At 41.1% G+C, this 20068-nt stretch overlaps 1 protein-coding gene and 1 long non-coding RNA gene across 2 annotated transcripts in view; both read left to right on the top strand.

Annotated features, from left to right (window-relative positions):
* The window catches only part of MACIR (macrophage immunometabolism regulator), an 80899-nt gene extending 71825 nt beyond the window's left edge, over positions 1 to 9074 (top strand). The window contains exon 2 of the mRNA XM_053701523.1: positions 7674 to 9074. Within this exon, the coding sequence (XP_053557498.1) occupies positions 7694 to 8311 (618 nt within the window). The 5' untranslated portion in view covers positions 7674 to 7693 and the 3' untranslated portion in view covers positions 8312 to 9074. The remainder of the gene's footprint in view (positions 1 to 7673) is intronic.
* A 5365-nt stretch (positions 9075 to 14439) lies between these two features.
* LOC128648704 (uncharacterized) lies at positions 14440 to 19427 on the top strand. Its single transcript, XR_008400616.1, has 2 exons — positions 14440 to 15965; positions 18672 to 19427. It is a non-coding gene; the product is annotated as an uncharacterized LOC128648704 (long non-coding RNA).
* The last annotated feature ends 641 nt before the right edge of the window (positions 19428 to 20068 follow it).

Genomic DNA, 20068 nt, shown 5'->3' with positions numbered 1-20068 from the left:
CTAGATTTCCCCCACAAACGGTTACTTAGTTAACCATAATAGGGGACGTTTTGGAGTATGAGCTGAGACCAGACACACCTCTGATGTATATTAGTGTGAAGTTGGCCTGATGAGTATGAAAAAGTTGCATTGGTGAAGGTATAGTACTCAGCGGAGAGTACAGTGGATTACAGAATAAGAAGTTAAACAGCGTTTATAGTTAAAATAGTGGAGATGAATGACTTAGATATGGAAAACTATATGTTTGTGTTAATATCAACCTAGCGGATCATGTATGGATTAAATAATCCTCCGGTAGGGGGATGGAATGATGCACTATAGATCTTTACAGTAAGAATCAAGTGGAGTGATGTGATTGTGATAAACTGATACATCAAGGAAACTAGTAGGCAATAATATAGATCATCGGATTGAACAATAAAAAACACAGCTGTTATATAATACGTTGGCATTTCTCATACGATTGCCAGAGGAGTGTTGATGTGAATGGGAGGTGTGTCTACTTATGATTGGAGCAGTGATTATTGAAAGATCGTTAGGGGATGGCATGTTAACTTAGTGAAATATGTGCAACGTTTAGCATCTGCAGACAATGATAACAAAGTGACAGTTGTTAATGAAATCATAAGCATTCTATTTACATGCACATCGCATTGATAATATGGCACTTTCCCTGGTTGGTTGTAACATGAGGACTTAGGCAGGGGGGCGGATATACACATGTAGGTGCACATGGGTTTGTTTACATACGATTCAAGTAAAGCCGACATGATCAAGAAACTTCTTCTTTTCTCTTACATGGTGTATCCAGTCCACGGATTCATCCTTACTTGTGGGATATTCTCAATCCCTACAGGAAGTGGCAAAGAGAGCACACAGCAGAGCTGTCCATATAGCTCCCACCAGGCTCCGCCCCCCCCCCCCCCCAGTCATTCTCTTTGCCGCTCTAACAAGTAGCATCTCCACGGGAGGGTAAAGAGTTTGTGGTGTTAGATTTGTAGTTTTTATTTCTTCAATCAAGAGTTTGTTATTTTAAAATAGTGCCAGTTTGTACTATTTACTCTGAGGCAGAAAGTGATGAAGATTTCTGCTGAGAGGAAAAAGATTTTAGCATGTTGTAACTAAAATCCATTGCTGTTCCCACACAGGACTGTTGAGTACCGGAGAACTTCAGTTGGGGGGAACAGTTTGCAGGCTTAACTGCTTCAGGTATGCTCAGTCATTTTTTTCTAACAAGACTTGGTAATGCTAGAAGACTGACAGAAATCCCCATGGGGGAAGGTAAGCCATTTTCTGAGACTCAGTATAGAAGGATAGCTTAGGTTAAGGGCTTAAATACTGGTGGACACTGTTATGGCCTAAATCGATTACTTTATTAGTATAATCTCATATTTGTTCAAGTGTTTTAGACGTTTGGAACACTTTTTGGGGTTTTAATACGCCTGGCATATTGTAAAACACCTAATCTGTCTCAGGAAGGCCCCATAATTCCGGAATGAAGAGGGAGGGGGCCTCATTTTCGCGCCTCAGTTGCGCAGTTGTTTTACAAGACAGCTTCATGCAGCTTCACGTGGGGAGCTCAGAGATTGCAGGGAAGACTCCAGGGAGGCTTATTTTCGTCTACAAATAATCCCTAAGGAAGGTAAAGCCACAGCAGAGACTGTGGCACCGTGCTGTAGTGTTTTAAACCGGTAGCCTGCTTCATTTAGCTCAGGTTTGGGGTTAATTGATTTGAAAATTTGTGTGCAATCATTTCAAAGCATTAGGATCATATGGTGAAAATTTAATCAAGATCGGATGTTTTTTGGTGATTTGGTAAAAAAGTGTGTGCTTTTTATTATTTAAAGGCACAGTAACGTTTTTTCAAAAAGTGTTTTTTACTGTATTGTAGTGCTGTCTAAGTCTGTCAAACATGTCTGAGCCTTCAGATAGACCCTGTTCTTTGTGTTCAAAAGCCATGGCGGTACCCCCATTGCATTTGTGTATAAAGTGTGCTAAAGCATCTAAGCATTTTTAAGACCATGCAGTGACACTTAAAAATGTAGCCCAAGATGATTCTTTAACTGAAGGTAACGAGGATAGTCCTTCTTCCTCTCCCCATGTGTCGACACCAGTAACGCCCGCGCAAGCGATGCCTAGTACCTCTAGCGCATTGGCCCCTATTACTTTACAACAATTAGCAGCAGTAATGGATAATTCCCTTGCAGCATTTTTATCCAAACTGCCAGCTTTTCCAAGAAAGCGCGATAGCTCAGTTTTAAATACAGAGGATGAGCAATCAGAAGCTTTGGATAATTTATCTGTAGTACCCTCACAACACTCTGAAGTGGCAGTGAGGCAGTGGGGGATGGTCTGTCTAAAGGAGAAATTTCTGACACAGGAAAAGTTTTTCAGCGGGCAGAGTCAGATTCCTTAGCGTTTAAATTTAAGCTGGAACACCTCCGCGTCCTGCTTAAGGAGGTTTTAGCTACGCTGGATGATTGTGACCCCATGGTGGTCCCAGAAAAGTTGTTTAATATGGACAGGTTTTTAGAGGTCCCTGTACACACTGAGGCGTTTCCGATCCCAAAGAGGATGGCGGATATTGTGACTAGGGAGTGGAAGAAACCAGGTGTACCCTTTGTTCCCCCACCTATCTTTAAGAAAATGTTCCCCATAAATGACCCCAGGCGGGACGCGTGGCAGGCGGTCCCTAAAGTAGAGGGAGCTGTTTCAACGCTTGCTAAGCGTACAACTATACCAATAGAGAACAGTTGTGCTTTCAAAGATCCTATGGATAAAAAATTGGAAGGTTTGCTGAAGAAAATGTTTGTTCAGCAAGGTTTCCTGCTCCAGCCAATTGCTTGCATTATTCCTGTAACTACTGCAGCGGCTTTTTGGTTTGAGGCGCTGGAGGAGTCGCTCCAGAGGGAGACTTCATATGACGAAGTCATGGATAGAATTCACTCTTTAAAGCTGGCTAATTCTTTTATCACTGATGCCGCTTTCCAATTAGCTAAGTTAGCGGCGAAAAATTCAGGTTTTGCCATCATGGCGCGAAGAGCGCTTTGGCTCAAATAATGGTCGGCTGACGTGTCGTTCAAAACAAAACTACTTAACATTCCTTTCAAGGGAAAGACCCTTTTTGGTCCAGAGTTGAAAGAAATTATCGCAGATATCACTGGGGGGAAGGGGCATGCCCTCCCGCAGGATAGACCGCTCAAGGCCAAAAACAAGCCTAATTTTCGCTCCTTTCGCAACTTCAGGAGCGGACCTGCTTCAACCTCTGCTGCCGCTAAGCAAGAGGGTAACTCTTCCCAGCCTAAAGCAACCTGGAAACCCTTGCAGGGCTGGAATAAGGGTAAACAGGCCAAGAAGCCTGCGCCTGCTGCCAAGACAGCATGAAGGGGTAGCCCCCGATCCGGGACCGGATCTAGTTGGGGGCAGACTTTCTCTCTTTGCTCAGGCTTGGGCAAGAGACGTTCCAGATCCCTGGGCATTAGAAATTGTTGCTCAGGGGTATCTTCTAGAATTCAAGGACTCCCCCCCCCCCCCCACAAGGGGAAGGTTCCACATTTCTCGCTTGTCTTCAGACCAGACAAAGAAACAGGCGTTCTTACGCTGTTTCGAAGATCTTCTAAAGATGGGAGTGATACACCCAGTTCCAATTGCAGAACAAGGGCTGGGTTTTTACTCAAACCTGTTTGTAGTTCCCAAAAAGGAAGGAACTTTCAGGCCAATCCTGGATCTAAAAATTCTAAACAAATTCCTCAGAGTTCCATCTTTCAAAATGGAAACTATTCGGACAATCTTGCTGATGATCCAGGAAGGTCAATATATGACTACCGTGGATCTAAAGGATGCGTACCTACATATTCCTATCCACAAAGATCATCATCAGTTCCTAAGGTTCGCCTTTCTGGACACGCATTACCAGTTCGTGGCCCTTCCTTTCGGGTTGGCCACCGCTCCCAGAATTTTCACAAAGGTGCTAGGGTCCCTTCTAGCGGTACTAAAACCGCAGGGCATTGCAGTAGCACCTTACCTAGACGACATCTTAATACGGGCTTCGTCTTTTCACAGAGCAAGGGCTCATACGGACATTGTTCTGGCCTTTCTCACGGGTGGAAGGTGAACGTAGAAAAAAGTTCTCTGTCCCCGCTCACAAGGGTTCCCTTCCTGGGAACACTAATAGACTCGGTAGAAATGAAAATCTTTCTGACAGAAGTCAGGAAGTCAAAACTTTTGAATACTTGCCGAGTTCTTCATTCCATTCCTCGGCCTTCTGTGGCTCAGTGCATGGAGGTAATCAGTCTAATGGTTGCGGCAATGGACGTAGTCCCTTTTGCCCGAATTCATCTCAGACCACTGCAACTGTGCATGCTCAAACAGTGGAATGGGGATTATGCAGATTTGTCTCATCAAATACAAATGGACCAGAAAACCAGAGACTCTCTTCTCTGGTGGTTGTCTCAGGGAATGAGTTTCCGCAGGCCGGAGTGGATCATTGTTATGACCGATGCCAGTCTGTTAGGCTGGGGTGCGGTCTGGGACTCCCTGAAAGCTCAGGGTCTATGGTCTCGGTAAGCATCTCTTCTCCCGATTAAACATTTTGGAACTAAGAGCGATATTCAATACGCTCCAGGCATGGCCTCAACTAGCGGAGGCCAAATTCATCAGATTTCAGTCGGACAACATCACGACTGTAGCGTACATCAATCATCAGGGAGGAACAAAGAGTTCCTTAGCGATGAAGGAAGTAACCAAGATCATCAAATGGGCGGAGGATCACTCCTGCCATCTATCTGTAATTCACATCCCAGGAGTAGACAACTGGGAGGCGGATTATCTAAGTCGTCAGACTTTCCATCCGGGGGAGTTGGAACTCCACCTGGAGGTCTTTGCTCAGCTAACCCAGCTATGGGGCATTCCAGAATTGGATCTGATGGCGTCCCGTCAGAACACCAAACTTCCCCTTTACGGATCCAGATCCAGGGATCCCAAGGCGGCATTGATAGATGCTTTAATAGCGCCTTGGTCATTCAGTCTAGCTTATGTCTTTCCACCGTTTCCTCTTCTCCCTCGGCTAGTAGCCAGAATCAAACAGGAGAAGGCTTTGGTAATTCTGATAGCGCCTGCGTGGCCACGCAGGACTTGGTATGCAGATCTAGTGGACATGTCATCGGCTCCACCATGGAAACTGCCATCGAGGCAGGATCTTCTAATTCAAGGTCCTTTTATGCATCCAAATCTAGTTTCTCTGCAACTGACTGCTTGGAGATTGAACGCTTAATTCTAGCTAAGCGTGGGTTCTCTGAATCAGTTATAGATACTCTGATCCTGGCTAGAAAGCCTGTCACCAGGAAAATTTACCATAAGATATGGCGGAAATATCTTTGTTGGTGCGAATCCAAAGGTTACTCGTGGAGTAAGGTTAGGATTCCAAGGATATTGTCTTTTCTCCAAGAAGGATTGGAGAAAGGTTTGTCAGCTAGTTCCTTAAAGGGACAGATATCTGCTCTGTCTATCCTGTTACACAAGCGTCTGGCAGCTGTACCAGACGTTCAGGCGTTTGCACAGGCCCTAGTTAGAATCAAGCCTGTCTACAGACCTGTGGCTCCTCCATGGAGTCTAAATTTAGTTCTTTCAGTTCTTCAAGGGGTTCCGTTTGAACCTTTGCATTCCATAGATATTAAGTTATTATCTTGGAAAGTTTTGTTTTTGGTAGCTATTTCTTCTGCTCAAAGAGTTTCTGAATTGTCTGCTTTGCAGTGTAATTCACCCTATCTGGTGTTCCATGCAGATAAGGTTGTTTTGTGTACCAAACCTGGTTTCCTTCCAAAAGTGGTTTCTAATAAGAATATTAACCAGGAAATCATTGTTCCTTCTCTGTGCCCTAATCCAGTTTCTAAGACGGAACGACTGTTGCACAATCTAGATGTGGTTCGTGCTTTAAAATTCTATTTAAAAGCAACTAAAGATTTCAGACAAACATCATCCTTGTTTGTTGTGTATTCTGGTAAGAGGAGAGGTCAGAAAGCGACTTCTACCTCTCTTTCCTTCTGGCTGAAAAGCATCATCCGATTGCTGGACAGCAGCCTCCTGAACGAATTACAGCTCATTCCACTAGAGCTGTGGCTTCCACATGGGCTTTCAAGAATGAGGCTTCTGTTGAACAGACTTGTAAGGCAGCGACTTGGTCTTCACTGCATACATTTGCCAAATTTTACAAATTCGATACTTTTGCTTCTTTGGAGGATATTTTTGGGAGAAAGGTTTTGCAAGCAGTGGTGCCTTTCGTTTAGGTTACCTGACTTGTTCCCTCCCTTCATCCGTGTCCTAAAGCTTTGGTATTGGTATCCCACAAGTAAGGATGAATCCGTGGACTGGATACACCATGTAAGAGAAAACAGAATTTATGCTTACCTGATAAATTACTTTCTCTTACGGTGTATCCAGTCCACGGCCCGCCCTGGCAATTAAGTCAGGTTCAAATTTATTTTAGTAAACTACAGTCACCGCTGCACCCTATAGTTTCTCCTTTTTCTCCTAACCGTCGGTCGAATGACTGGGGGGGCGGAGCCTGAGGGGAGCTATATGGACAGCTCTGCTGTGTGCTCTCTTTGCCACTTCCTGTAGGGATTGAGAATATCCCACAAGTAAGGATGAATCCGTGGACTGGATACACCGTAAGAGAAAGTAATTTATCAGGTAAGCATAAATTCTGTTTTTTTTGCAGTTTGTCTTTTATTGAATAGTAAAACTAGGCAAGCTCAGGATTGTGCACGTGTCTTTAGTACTAAATATACTTGCACACTCCTGAGCTCTTATAAGTCTACCTAGTTTTACTCTTCAATAAAAGATAACAAAGCAAATCGCAAAAAAAAAAGTAAATTGGCAAGTTGTTTACAATGGTATGCTCTATCTTTATCATGAAGGTTTAATTTTGGGTTTTATGTCCCTTTTAATTTTTAAGATGTTTTAAACAGTCTTTTAGAAGTGCTGGAAAACTGGTTTCCAAGAGGTTTTTTTTTTTTTCTTCAAGATAATGATCATTCTAATCTATAATAAAACTCTTCAGACAGGTTCTTGCATGAATTCTGCATTTATTTCATTCAACAAACTTGAACATGAAACCAAAATTTGTTCTTTCGTAATTCAGATAGAGTACAATTATTAACCACTTTCCAGTTTGTCTCTGTGTTCTTTTCATGTTTGTTTCAGTTTAAAGGGACAGTCTACTATTGTTTAAAAAGATAGATAACGCCTTTGCTACCCATTCTCCAGCTTTGCACACCCAACATTGTTATATTAATATACTTTATAACTTCTAAACCTCAATATTTCTGCCTGTTTCTAAGCCTCTGCTGTCCGCCTCTTATCTCTGTGTATTGTGTTAGTTTTTCACAGCCAGACAATGCTAGCTCATATTTGCCATATAGATAACATTGTGCTAACTCTCGTGCAGCTACGCATGAGTCAGCACTACTTGGCTAAAATGCAAGTTTGTTAAAATCACTGAGATAAGGGGCAGTCTGCAGAGGCTTAGATACAAGGTAAAAAGTATATAAATATAACCTTGTTGGTTATGCAAAACTCTATCTTTTAATGTTATATACTATTCATTCTCAATTTTTCATACTATACATCCATGGTTTAATATAACATTTTTTTTTCTTTCCTTTATTTGCTAGGAAAACAAGGAACTTTCATCATGGAAGTTGATATTAATGGAGATGGTAGGACTACTATTTCTTCTTTGCCAATACAAGAAAGGAATTCACAAACAAAAAATGAAGCAGAGAAACCTCGCTGTTCAAGCACGCCATGTTCTCCAATTCGTAGAACGGTGGCAGGTTATCAGATCCTTCATATGGATTCCAATTATTTGGTTGGGTTTGCTACAGGTGAGGAGCTTCTAAAATTAGCTCATAAATGTGCCGGCACAGAAGAGAATTCTGCCGAACCTTTGCCATGCATTCGCTCCAAGCAACATGATTCAGGATTTTCTCGATCATCTCGCTTATACAAAGCTAGAGGAAGACACTTCCAACCATATGAGATCCCTTCTGTCAATGGAAGACGACGACGACGTATGCCAAGCTCAGGTGATAAGTGCAATAAAGGTATTCCTTATGAATCCTACAAGGCTGTTCATGGTCCATTGCCACTTTGCCTTTTTAAGGGTAAAAGAGTGCATTCAAAGTCATTGGACTACCTCAACTTAGATAAAATGAACATCAAGGAATCGGCAGACACAGAAGTGTTGCAGTACCAACTTCAGCACCTTACTCTGAGAGGAGACCGAGTGTTTTCAAGAAATAATACATGAAGTAATCTTAGAGATTTAGTTGGCATTTTCCTATATAAGTGCACATGAAGAAAACACAAGAACAATCTGTTCTATGTGTGATGGTTTTATGTTGCATTGGTAGCAGCGAATCTAGGAATAGAAAACAAAATCCTAAAACTTTAATTATTTTGAAATTGAACAGTGTGCTGAAGATGATTGACAAAATACTTTGATAGTAAATATTTGATCAGGTACATGACGTGTTCAACCAATTCTGCTATTGAAAGGTTATTAACTGGTTTTGCTGTGGATTTAACAAACCACGTATTGTTTTCTACAGAAATGTTCTATACATACAACAGCCATGTTAAATGCAGGGATCATTAGGTAAACTCTTCAGAGTAAATTGTTTAAAATAAGCTGGATTTATACTAGGTAACAATGTTGTGGTTGGTGAAGTAAAATTTGGTAATGACTAAAATATAAAATGTTTGTGAATAATATTTTGATATTGAAAATATTTGTGACTTTCATTTGAGTGTCTTAAGATTGCTCAAGCAGGATTTAAATGTAACTAAACATTAGAACATATAGAACGTTTTGGTTTATTATTCAAATTCTTAACTGCACATGTAATAGCTATTCAAATTCAATCTGCATTGTTATCAAACCACAACCTATAGAAAAATGTTCATATATTTGTCATCTTGTTTAGATGTCCTTTTGCACTTTGTTGTGGTTTTATTTTCTCTGCTGAAACAAAACAAAAAAAGTAAAACTTTTAATTCAAACCCAGAACAAATGTGTGGATCTTCTCCTCAAAATGGTTGTAAATCCTTTGTGTGTTTATCAAGAGAACAGCCATAAATGATCAGTTTGTACCTGTAAATATGCTAGTATCAGATGTTAATATTTCAGTACAAATGCCATTTTGCTTTTCTTGATTTCCATTCTTTGAAGCTTTTAATTCACCTTATTTTACCATATCTGGGTTTAAAATGCAGTAAAGAAAAAAAAAAATAGATTCACAAGTAGTTCTACAAAAAAAGAGGAACAAACGAGTAAGCTCAACCTTACATTAATTCTTTCAATTAGTGAAAATAAGGGTATGCTGCCTGGTAGGAGAATATATAAAACACAAGTATGAAGAAAAGTGGTGATACCAGTATAAGGTATAACCAGAAAGACCAGGAAAGACTTTTGGGAAATAAGAACCTGGCCCCCAGGAGGAGGCAAAGACCCCAGCCAAAGGCTTAAATACTCCTTCCACTCCCCTCATCCCCCAGTCATTCTGCCGAGGAACAAGGAACAGTATAAGAAACAGGGTGAAAAAGGTGCCAGAAAAACAAAAATCACAGCCGCCCCCATAAAAACACGGGTGGGGAGCTGGGGACTCTTTCCATCTAAAGAAAATTATCAGGTAAGCATAATTTATGTTTTTCTTCATAAATGGAAAGAGTCCACAGCTGCATTTATTACTTTTGGGAAAACAATACCCAAGCTATAGAGGACACTGAATGCGGGAGGGTACATAAGGTGGCCCATTCTGAAGGCACCAAGCCTGAAACCACAATCCCAGAAAAATTTCCGCTTCGACCACAGCCAAAAAACATTTGAAAAAGAGAAAACACGGCCCAAGGACACTGACCCACAGATAGTCCACAAGCCGAACTAGTGCCCGCAAATGGACGCAACTGAGCCAAGACTCCTCCAGATGATACCATCGCCCAAAGGACAAACCTTAACCACATACCCTGTCATAGAAAGGGATACAATGGAAAACTCCTAAAAGGAGAGGATATGGAGGAATAACAAGGATTCCCAGAAACCCTTAAACAGGGCACAATAAAATCCAAAGAAAAGTGGAACCCAAAAAGCGAACCACGCTCACACGGACCCCAAGGTTTCCTGAAACAAGGGAAGGCAACCCCGACAGCACTGAACCACAAGGTTGGATTGGGAAACAGAACAGAGAAGCAAACTTGTCTGAAAAAATCAGAGTCATTGCCTCGAACAAACGACTGAAACCGAAGTCCCAAGTCGCCATGATCTCAGAATATCAAAATAACGATAACCCCAGAGAAGCAGCCTCTGAGCACCAAACGCAGCAATCATACCAAGATGACTGAAAAAAGGAAACACTTGCAGGCAAGTAAAAAGTAGCCGAAGATAGACTAACATTCACCAGCTAGTGGGTACACTCAGGATATCTAAGGCCACAAGGCCAACACACGTAGCCGGGCAACAAAGAGCCCAGAACCTCAAACAAAGGCTCTCCAGACCTCCACAAACGAAGGAGACACTGCTCATCTCAGATCCTAGTCCACACCGGACCAGACCAAGCAACAGGACTAAAATACAAAGGGAACTGAAGGGCCCCAACCACCAGCCCCCATAGAAAGGGTGGAAAGGATGACCCCAGACACCCCAACAGAGCTCGGAAGCCTTCCAAAAGCACCTACAAACAGATACTTCCAAAGAAGATCCCCATAGAGATAGGTAGAAAAGGAGTTTTATGAATCTAGCCCGACACTCAAATAAGCGAACTAAGCGGTCCAGAATGAAAACTTCAAAATCACAGACTGAAAAGAACAATCCCAGAAAGAGAATCACCCTCTTAACAGGACAACCTGTCCACCCTCCTACACACAGGACAGGGCATCATCTTCCAGAGAGAGGAAACCTCACAACACTCACAAGGCCAAGCCGGAAGTAGAGCCGAATGAAATCATCTAGGCGCCCCTGATAAACGTGAAAAAGGAACTCTCCAAAAGTAAAAAGAAAAGCATGTACCATCAAGAACACAGAGCTCCTGGTAGCAAGACCAGACATAAAAATATAAAAATTTCCTAAAAGAAGCCAGAGCCCCAGAATTGTGTAGACAAACAATACCCCAGGGAACACCATACCCCGTCTGAAGAAAAAACAGACTACAATGAGAAGTAAGACCAACCCGTAGAACGGGTCGAAGACTAACACAAAAATATCCCAACCCAAGGGGAAGAGAACACCCAGTACAGAAGTCCAACAGGCTATAATACCCACATAACCGAGGGGAAAACATCAGGGACAAAGTCACCCAAAGAGCAAGTCAATAAGGCTAGGCCTAATAATCTCCTCAGAGTACAAACCCAGAGGACAACATCCAGGGAAGAATGCATAGCATCCCAACCCCGGAAACAACCCCTAGACATAGATAGGATAAGGGGAAAAAAACAATTATCCCTATAAGGAACGCAAAGCCCCAGAAAAAGGAGTTTGCAAGGCCCTCCCATATGGCTGCCTCAACCGCTAAGTAGAAAATATACCCAGACCAGAGAACTCGTCCCCAAAAAAGGAACACGTCCAATAGCCCTGGGAAGGCAAGACCGCTCAAAACGGCGGCAAAGAGCTCCAAAACCTCCAATCCTCAACCCACACGGGGAAGGAAAAACACTCAATCCCAAAGAATCAGAACCTACGGAGTGTGACTGACAAACTGCACCGAGTGCCAAACGACCAGCTCGTAGCCGATGAGGACTGAACCAGTCCCCCATGCCCCACGGACCTGCAGGTCCTCTCAAATTGCTTAGTTGAAACTTGTAAAAACAAGATAATAAACAAACAGTAATGCAAGCACTCAGCACCAAAACTGGAACAGCCAGGTAGAAAAGCGTCACATGACCGAATTTAGGCCTCAACCCATAAAGAGCTGAACCTCAGCCCTTACTTGCAAGGCTGAGATGCACTCCCCCAGGAAGGGAGAATAAACGACATAGGACTGACGCCTCCCCAGAACAACTTCTGTAGAAGTAACCAGTGCAATCATGAAATCATGAGTGTCGATTCCAGAAGAGAAAATTCCCAAAGGAATATAAAACAAAACAAGAGCTTGTAAAATCAAATAAAATACATGCTAACCGGATTAAAAAGAAAAGAAAAGGCAACCAATAGGTTAACGCCCAATGACAACAGGCACAGCCGCAGGACCTGCCCGACCAAGATCAGATAGGAAAAGATACTCAAATCAGATTATAAAAAGATTACTTCATCCCCTTATAATTCATTCTGAGAAGAAGACCCAGATCCCCTATATCCATTAAGGATGGGAACCTCCAACAATGCCAGAATGTGCCGTAGCAGAAAACGAAGGTGCGCCAATCTGTACCGAAAAGCACAGCACACCCCCAGGCAGATGGCTCATCAACCCCTTGATTCCCCGGTTCCGAGGAATTGGGCCCACTAGAACGGCCTTCGGAACATAACTGACTGTCATGCGTCATTTGGGCCGGTTCGTATTCGTCCCAATAGGTAGAATCTGAATCGGAGACCACTTGAATCTCAACATCAGAGTCCTCCATAACTGGGAATGAATACAAAAAGTCACACGGTCAGTAATGCGGAACTGGAGAGGCAAAAAGGTGACCACGCCCAGTCACAATGTAGGCCGTACAGTCCAAAAAAAGCGCGACCGACCGTAAAGGCCGCGTCACTACCAAGGCTGTTATGTTTCACAAGGCCTCAAGCCAAAGTAACACTACACTACACTAAGCAGGTCGAATCACAAAAAAACCCTGTTCAATAACCCCCCTTAGGAGAGATTAACCCTTGATTCCAAGATACAAAAGGAGCCTCACTGAGACCCTGAGTTATAGTTAGTCCCGCAAGGTGGTAGCCTCTCAGGAAAAACATAAGTAATACAATACATTCATGAGAAAGTAAAATTAAATTATCTTACCGGAATCTACGCCGTGGAACAGGAACACGGCCCTTCAAGTGTGACAGATAGTAGCGTCGCCTCTGCCATGGACTTGAGAGAAAAAAGCAGGCAGCAAAACTCGTCAACGCTGATTGCTTGTGGAGCTGTTAATGAGTCGGGATGGTTTCGCAGAAAGACTCTCCCTGCATCTCCGGACTTTAACTTTCATCCATGCTCTCACTGAGAGGCTGATAGGATTACTTAAAACTCCAGTCCCATGCCGAAGAGTACTACCCTCCATAAGAGACTGGGAAGGAGTATTTAAGCCTTTGGCTGGGGTGTCTTTGCCTTCTCCTGGTGGCCAGGTTCTTATTTCCCAAAAGTAATGAATGCAGCTGTAGACTATTTTTCCATTTATGAAGAAAATCATGATTCAGATAGAGCATGCAACTTTCTAATTTATGCCTATCATGAATCTTTCTTTGTTCTCTTGCTATCTTTCTTTGAAAAAGAAGGCATCTAAGCTAAGGAGTCGGCCAATTTTGGTTTAGAACACTGGACAGCACTTGTTTATTGGTGGGTGTATTTAGCTACCAATCAGCAAGCACAACCCAGGTTGTGAACCAAAAATGGTCTGGCTTCTAAACTTACATTCTTGCTTTTCAAATAAAGATAGCAAGAGAATGAAGAAAAATGATAATAGGAGTAAATTATAAAGTTGCTTAAAATAGCATGCTCTATCTGAATAATGAAAGAAAAAATGTGGGTTCAGTGTCCCTTTAAGGTTTTCTCTTTGACACATATAATTATAACACTAAATCTTGAATTAGACATTTGGCTTCACATTCCAACTAAGCTGTTTATTGAATACCTACTTGGGCACCACAAATAGAAACCGAAGAATAAATCTCATTGTAGTAAACTTGTATAGCTGCATTCTCATTTCTTACAAACAAATCTATAGTAATGTAATTATAAACATTGTTTTATAGATTTTATTTTTTTAAGCAAAATCCATTAATTTGAACTTTAAGCCATTTTTTTTTAAATAACATTCACCCAGGAGACTTGTATGAAATAATTTTACAAAATCAAGGGAATATTAATTAGGAGTCTTATTAAATCAGATTACCTTACTATTTTCATATTTAATTCCAATGACACCCAATTTTTTAAAGTTAAAGGGACAGTAAAAATGAAACTTTCATGATTCGGATAGAACATGCAATTATAAACAACTTTCCAATTTTACGTCTGTTATCACATTTGCTTTGTTCCTTTGGTATCCTTTGTTGAAGAGTAAAACTAGGTAGGCTCATAAGAACTCAGGAGTGTGCACGTGTCTTTAGTACTCTAGCAGTGTTTTGCAAAATTATTTGTAGCTTTGTTATGATGTTGCAAAACAGTGCTGCCATAGAGAACTAAAGACACCTAGTTTTACTCTTCAATAAAGGATACTAAGAGAACAAAGCAAATTTGCTAACAGAAGTAAACTGGAAAGTTGTTTAAAATTGCATGTTCTGTTCGAATCATGAAAGTTTAATGTTGACTTTACTGTCCCTTTAATGTCACAATGGGGTGGAAGTCTAGAGAGAATGTACCGAGAATGTGGATTAAACTGTTTTGTTTTTAGGGCAAGAAGTCTGTATTTGACCACTAAAATTATAACTAAATGGTTAACAAGATAGTCTACTGCACTTACAGTAATGAGCTGCTGAAAAATGAATGTCATTTTAGAGGGATACCATTAGTAGTACATATAGATGACATGCAGAAATAACCAGTGCCTTTTGGATTGTTTATTGAATTTGTAAGTGGCATTTTTAGTGTCAAATTTACCTTTGTCCACTCAGTGTGATATATGCATATGTACTCAAATATGTATATCTTTAAAGGGATACTGAACCCATGCAATTTTAATTAATTTTCTAATTTACTCCTATTATCCAATCTTCTTTGTTCTCTTGCTATCTTTATTTGAAAAAGCAAGAATGTAAGCATAGGAAGCCAGCCCATTTTTAGTTCTGCACCCTGGACAGCGCTTGCTGATTAGTAGCTACATTTAGCAACCTAGGTGCTGGACCAAAAATGGGCCGGCTCCTAAGCTTACATTCTTGCTTTTTCAAATAAAGATAGCAAGAGAACGAAGAAAAAAAGATAATAGGAGTAAATGAGAACTTTGCTTAAAATTGCGTGCTCTGTCTGAACCATGAAAGAAAAATTGTGTGTTTAGTATCCCTTTAATATTTAAATGCTGATTTACTTCTCTTCAAAAATGTGCTGGGAGACCCGATCCTTCCTAAGCAACTGGTTTGGGCAAAATTCACCACAATTAGAAAGTCTCCAAAGCACAGTTTCCTTGGCTTTTCATTGCACTGATGTACTAGGAACTCTCTTTCTTAATTATATAAAGGGATCTTGAATAGATGATTAGATTCACACATTGGGTCTGTTAATATAACTATACAACTAGATCATTTTCAATTAATGTAGTGATGATCATATTAAACCCTTATGCTTTGGCTGAGGTTTATTCGCATATTGATTTTGTTTGTGTTGTGTAAACATGAATTGATAAAAACAAACTTGAGTAATTTATTATATTGTAACTTAGGTAATATTTCCTACATCAATCTCCAAATCGTTACTCGGCACTGGACTTTTGTTTAAATGAGTAGAAAATATATGTGATGCAGTAATAGGCACGACGAGTATATCTGCTTGGTTTCAGGGGAAGCCTGGAGCATTTTGTGTAACCATGCACGGTAAGTCATTCAGGCAGTAATGAATATAGAAAGCAGCATGACGTTTCTGCTGCCTTTTTTTAACTTAGCCATACTCTCAGGAGCTCTTATGTGTCTGGTTGTTTTTTATGTGATACTTGCACTAAAGTTTCATTGTATTGAATAACTCATGGGTATATGAACCTCTTTTGAGTTCAACTTCTTCTATTTCTAGTCAATATGACCTCGCCATACAGCTTATGGTAAATATTAACCTTAAAGACACGCTAAAGTAAAAATTAAACTTTCATGACTCGGATACAGAATGTATTTCTCCAACATAGGTGTGTCCGGTCCACGGCGTCATCCTTACTTGTGGGATATTCTCTTCCCCAACAGGAAATGGCAAAGAGCCCAGCAAAGCTGGTCACATGATCCCTCCTAGGCTCCGCCTACCCCAGTCATTCTCTTTGCCGTTGTAGGTTCCCTTCTTGGGAACTATAATAGACTCCTTAGAAATGAGGATTTTTCTGACAGAAGCCAGAAAAACAAAACTTCTAGACTCTTGTCGGATACTTCATTCCGTTCCTCTTCCTTCCATAGCGCAGTGCATGGAAGTGATAGGTTTGATGGTAGCGGCAATGGACATAGTTCCTTTTGTGCGCATTCATCTAAGACCATTACAACTGTTCATGCTCAGTCAGTGGAATGGGGACTATTCAGACTTGTCTCCGAAGATACAAGTAAATCAGAGGACCAGAGACTCATTCCGTTGGTGGCTGTCCCTGGACAACCTGTCACAAGGGATGACCTTCCGCAGACCAGAGTGGGTCATTGTCACGACCGACGCCAGTCTGATGGGCTGGGGCGCGGTCTGGGGATCCCTGAAAGCTCAGGGTCTTTGGTCTCGGGTAGAATCTCTTCTACCGATAAATATTCTGGAACTGAGAGCGATATTCAATGCTCTCAAAGCTTGGCCTCAGCTAGCGAGGGCCAAGTTCATACATCAACCATCAGGGGGGAACAAGGAGTTCCCTAGCGATGGAAGAAGTGACCAAAATCATTCTATGGGCGGAGTCTCACTCCTGCCACCTGTCTGCTATCCACATCCCAGGAGTGGAAAATTGGGAAGCGGATTTTCTGAGTCGTCAGACATTGCATCCGGGGGAGTGGGAACTCCATCCGGAAATCTTTGCCCAAGTCACTCAACCGTGGGGCATTCCAGACATGGATCTGATGGCCTCTCGTCAGAACTTCAGAGTTCCTTACTACGGGTACAGATCCAGGGATCCCAAGGCGGCTCTAGTGGATGCACTAGTAGCACCTTGGACCTTCAAACTAGCTTATGTGTTCCCGCCGTTTCCTCTCATCCCCAGGCTGGTAGCCAGGATCAATCAGGAGAGGGCGTCGGTGATTTTGATAGCTCCTGCGTGGCCACGCAGGACTTGGTATGCAGATCTGGTGAATATGTCATCGGCTCCACCATGGAAGCTACCTTTGAGAGACCTTCTTGTTCTAGGTCCGTTCGACCCACTCCAGCTGACTGCTTGGAGATTGAACGCTTGATCTTATCAAAGCGAGGGTTCTCAGATTCTGTTATTAATACTCTTGTTCAGGCCTGAAAGCCTGTAACCAGAAAAATTACCACATAATTTGGTATATCTGTTGGTGTGAATCTGCAGGATTCCCTTGGGACAAGGTTAAGATTCCTAAGAGTCTATCCTTCCTTCGAGAAGGATTGGAAAAAGGATTATCTGCAAGTTCCTTGATGGGACAGATTTCTGCCTTGTCTGTGTTACTTCACAAAAAGCTGGCAGATGTGCCAGATGTTCTAGCCTTTGTTCAGGCTCTGGTTAGAATCAAGCCTGTTTACAAAATTTTGACTCCTCCTTGGAGTCTCAACCTAGTTCTTTCAGTTCTTCAGGGGGTTCCGTTTGAACCCTTACATTCCGTTGATATTAAGTTATTATCTTGGAAAGTTTTGTTTTTGGTTGCAATTTCTTCTGCTAGAAGAGTTTCAGAATTATCTGCTCTGCAGTGTTCTTCTCCTTATCTGGTGTTCCATGCAGATAAGGTGGTTTTGCGTACTAAACCTGGTTTTCTTCCAAAAGTTGTTTCTAACAAAAACATTAACCAGGAGATAGTTGTGCCTTCTTTGTGTCCTAATCCAGTTTCAAAGAAGGAACGTTTGTTGCACAACTTGGATGTAGTTCGTGCTCTCAAATTTTACTTAGCAGCTACTAAGGATTTCAGACAAACTTTGTCTTTGTTTGTTGTTTATTCTGGTAAACGGAGAGGTCAAAAAGCAACTTCTACCTCTCTCTCCTTCTGGATTAAAAGCATTATCCGATTGGCTTATGAGACTGCCGGACGGCAGCCTCCTGAAAGAATCACAGCTCACTCCACTAGGGCTGTGGCTTCCACATGGGCCTTCAAGAACGAGGCTTCTGTTGATCAGCTATGTAAGGCAGCGACTTGGTCTTCACTGCACACTTTTTCTAAATTTTACAAATTTGATACTTTTGCTTCTTCTGAGGCTATTTTTGGGAGAAAGGTTTTGCAAGCCGTGGTGCCTTCCATTTAGGTGACCTGATTTGCTCCCTCCCTTCATCCGTGTCCTAAAGCTTTGGTATTGGTTCCCACAAGTAAGGATGACGCCGTGGACCGGACACACCTATGTTGGAGAAAACAGAATTTATGTTTACCTGATAAATTACTTTCTCCAACGGTGTGTCCGGTCCACGGCCCGCCCTGGTTTTTTTAATCAGGTCTGATAATTTATTTTCTTTAACTACAGTCACCACGGTAACATATGGTTTCTCCTATGCAAATATTCCTCCTTCACGTCGGTCGAATGACTGGGGTAGGCGGAGCCTAGGAGGGATCATGTGACCAGCTTTGCTGGGCTCTTTGCCATTTCCTGTTGGGGAAGAGAATATCCCACAAGTAAGGATGACGCCGTGGACCGGACACACCGTTGGAGAAAGTAATTTATCAGGTAAACATAAATTCTGTTTTTTAAATGTGCTTTGTTCTTTTGTTATCCTTTGTTAAAGAGTAGGCTCAAAAGCAGTAATTAGCTACTTGGAGCTAGCTGAACACATCTGGCAAGCTAATAAGAGGATTATGGGTGCATCCACCAATCACCAGCTAGCTCTGAACCTTTTAGTTATGGTCATCAACAAAAGATTCAAAGAGCATAAAGCACATTATTAGATAATAGAGGTAAATTGAAAGTTGTTTTAAATTGCATTCTCTATTTGATGAAAAGTTAATTATGACTTTACAGTAAAATAAACCTGTTTCTTTTCCTACTCATTTTCTCTAAATGCGACCATTTATTGCATTGTAAACAGGGATATTACACTGCCAGTTTACTGAATGAATTACATTTATGTGTATTTGTGTTTATGCAGGCATTTGTTGAATATAAAACATTAACTGATATTTTGTTTATTGACAGTGTGTCTATTTTTGGGAAAGTCCAGAGCTAGTTTGAACTGTCATACTTGCTCACGACATAGCAAATCATTAAACCAATTATATAAGGTTAAAAAAAAAAATTGCACCTTTCATAGCTTATTGTACTTGTCAATGATTTTAAACGTTTTTTTCTTATATTGGCAAGCAGCAAACAAGCAAATGCCAAAACTGGAGGACAATTTGTAAATGATTAAATGCATTATTTCCTGAAAAGAAAAAATGACAATGGAACGTAATTGGCAATTAAATAATAAAATTCTATATACCAGAATGTTTACGTGTCATTTATTCATCTAACATGCCCTAATTTTAAAACTAAAACACTGAGGATTCAGTAGGACATAGCACAGGAAGTAGACAGGCAAGGGTTTGTTTTCTTGTTTTTTAGAAAATAAAATTATATATATATATATATATATATATATATATAATCAATCCAGTCGTGTCACTCTCTGGATTTAAAGAACAGCAACCTTTATTCTGTGACATTTCAGGGCATTCACCCCTTCCTCAGACAGCCAAACAGTGCTTAAATATGTGATAAGCCCCTCCCCCCAATTGCACAACTAATCAAAACACTTTTCATCGTCGGTGATATCATATATAAATTTCCATAGCAACAATAAATAAAGCATTGAAATGAAAACAAATAACTTATTTCAAACTATATAGAAATATAACATATATATCAAAACTCAAGAATGTGAGAAAAAGAGTGTCCATACCACTCAGTATATCTTGTGACATTAAATAGGATCTGGGGCACACATGTCCTTATCGATACAAATTTAAATATTCAGCATATCTACTTATTTCATATAAAAAACCTTGCTCATGGAACAAACACACTGAGACATTGTATCACAATAAGGATCTGAACGGTATTTCACTTCCTTGTTTTTCCGCCATTAA

The sequence above is a fragment of the Bombina bombina genome, chromosome 2 (genome assembly GCF_027579735.1).
Source record: "Bombina bombina isolate aBomBom1 chromosome 2, aBomBom1.pri, whole genome shotgun sequence".
NCBI classification, from domain to species: Eukaryota; Metazoa; Chordata; class Amphibia; order Anura; family Bombinatoridae; genus Bombina; species Bombina bombina.
The sequence above is the reverse complement of the archived record's forward strand: the minus strand, read 5'-3'. Positions and strand labels throughout refer to the sequence as shown.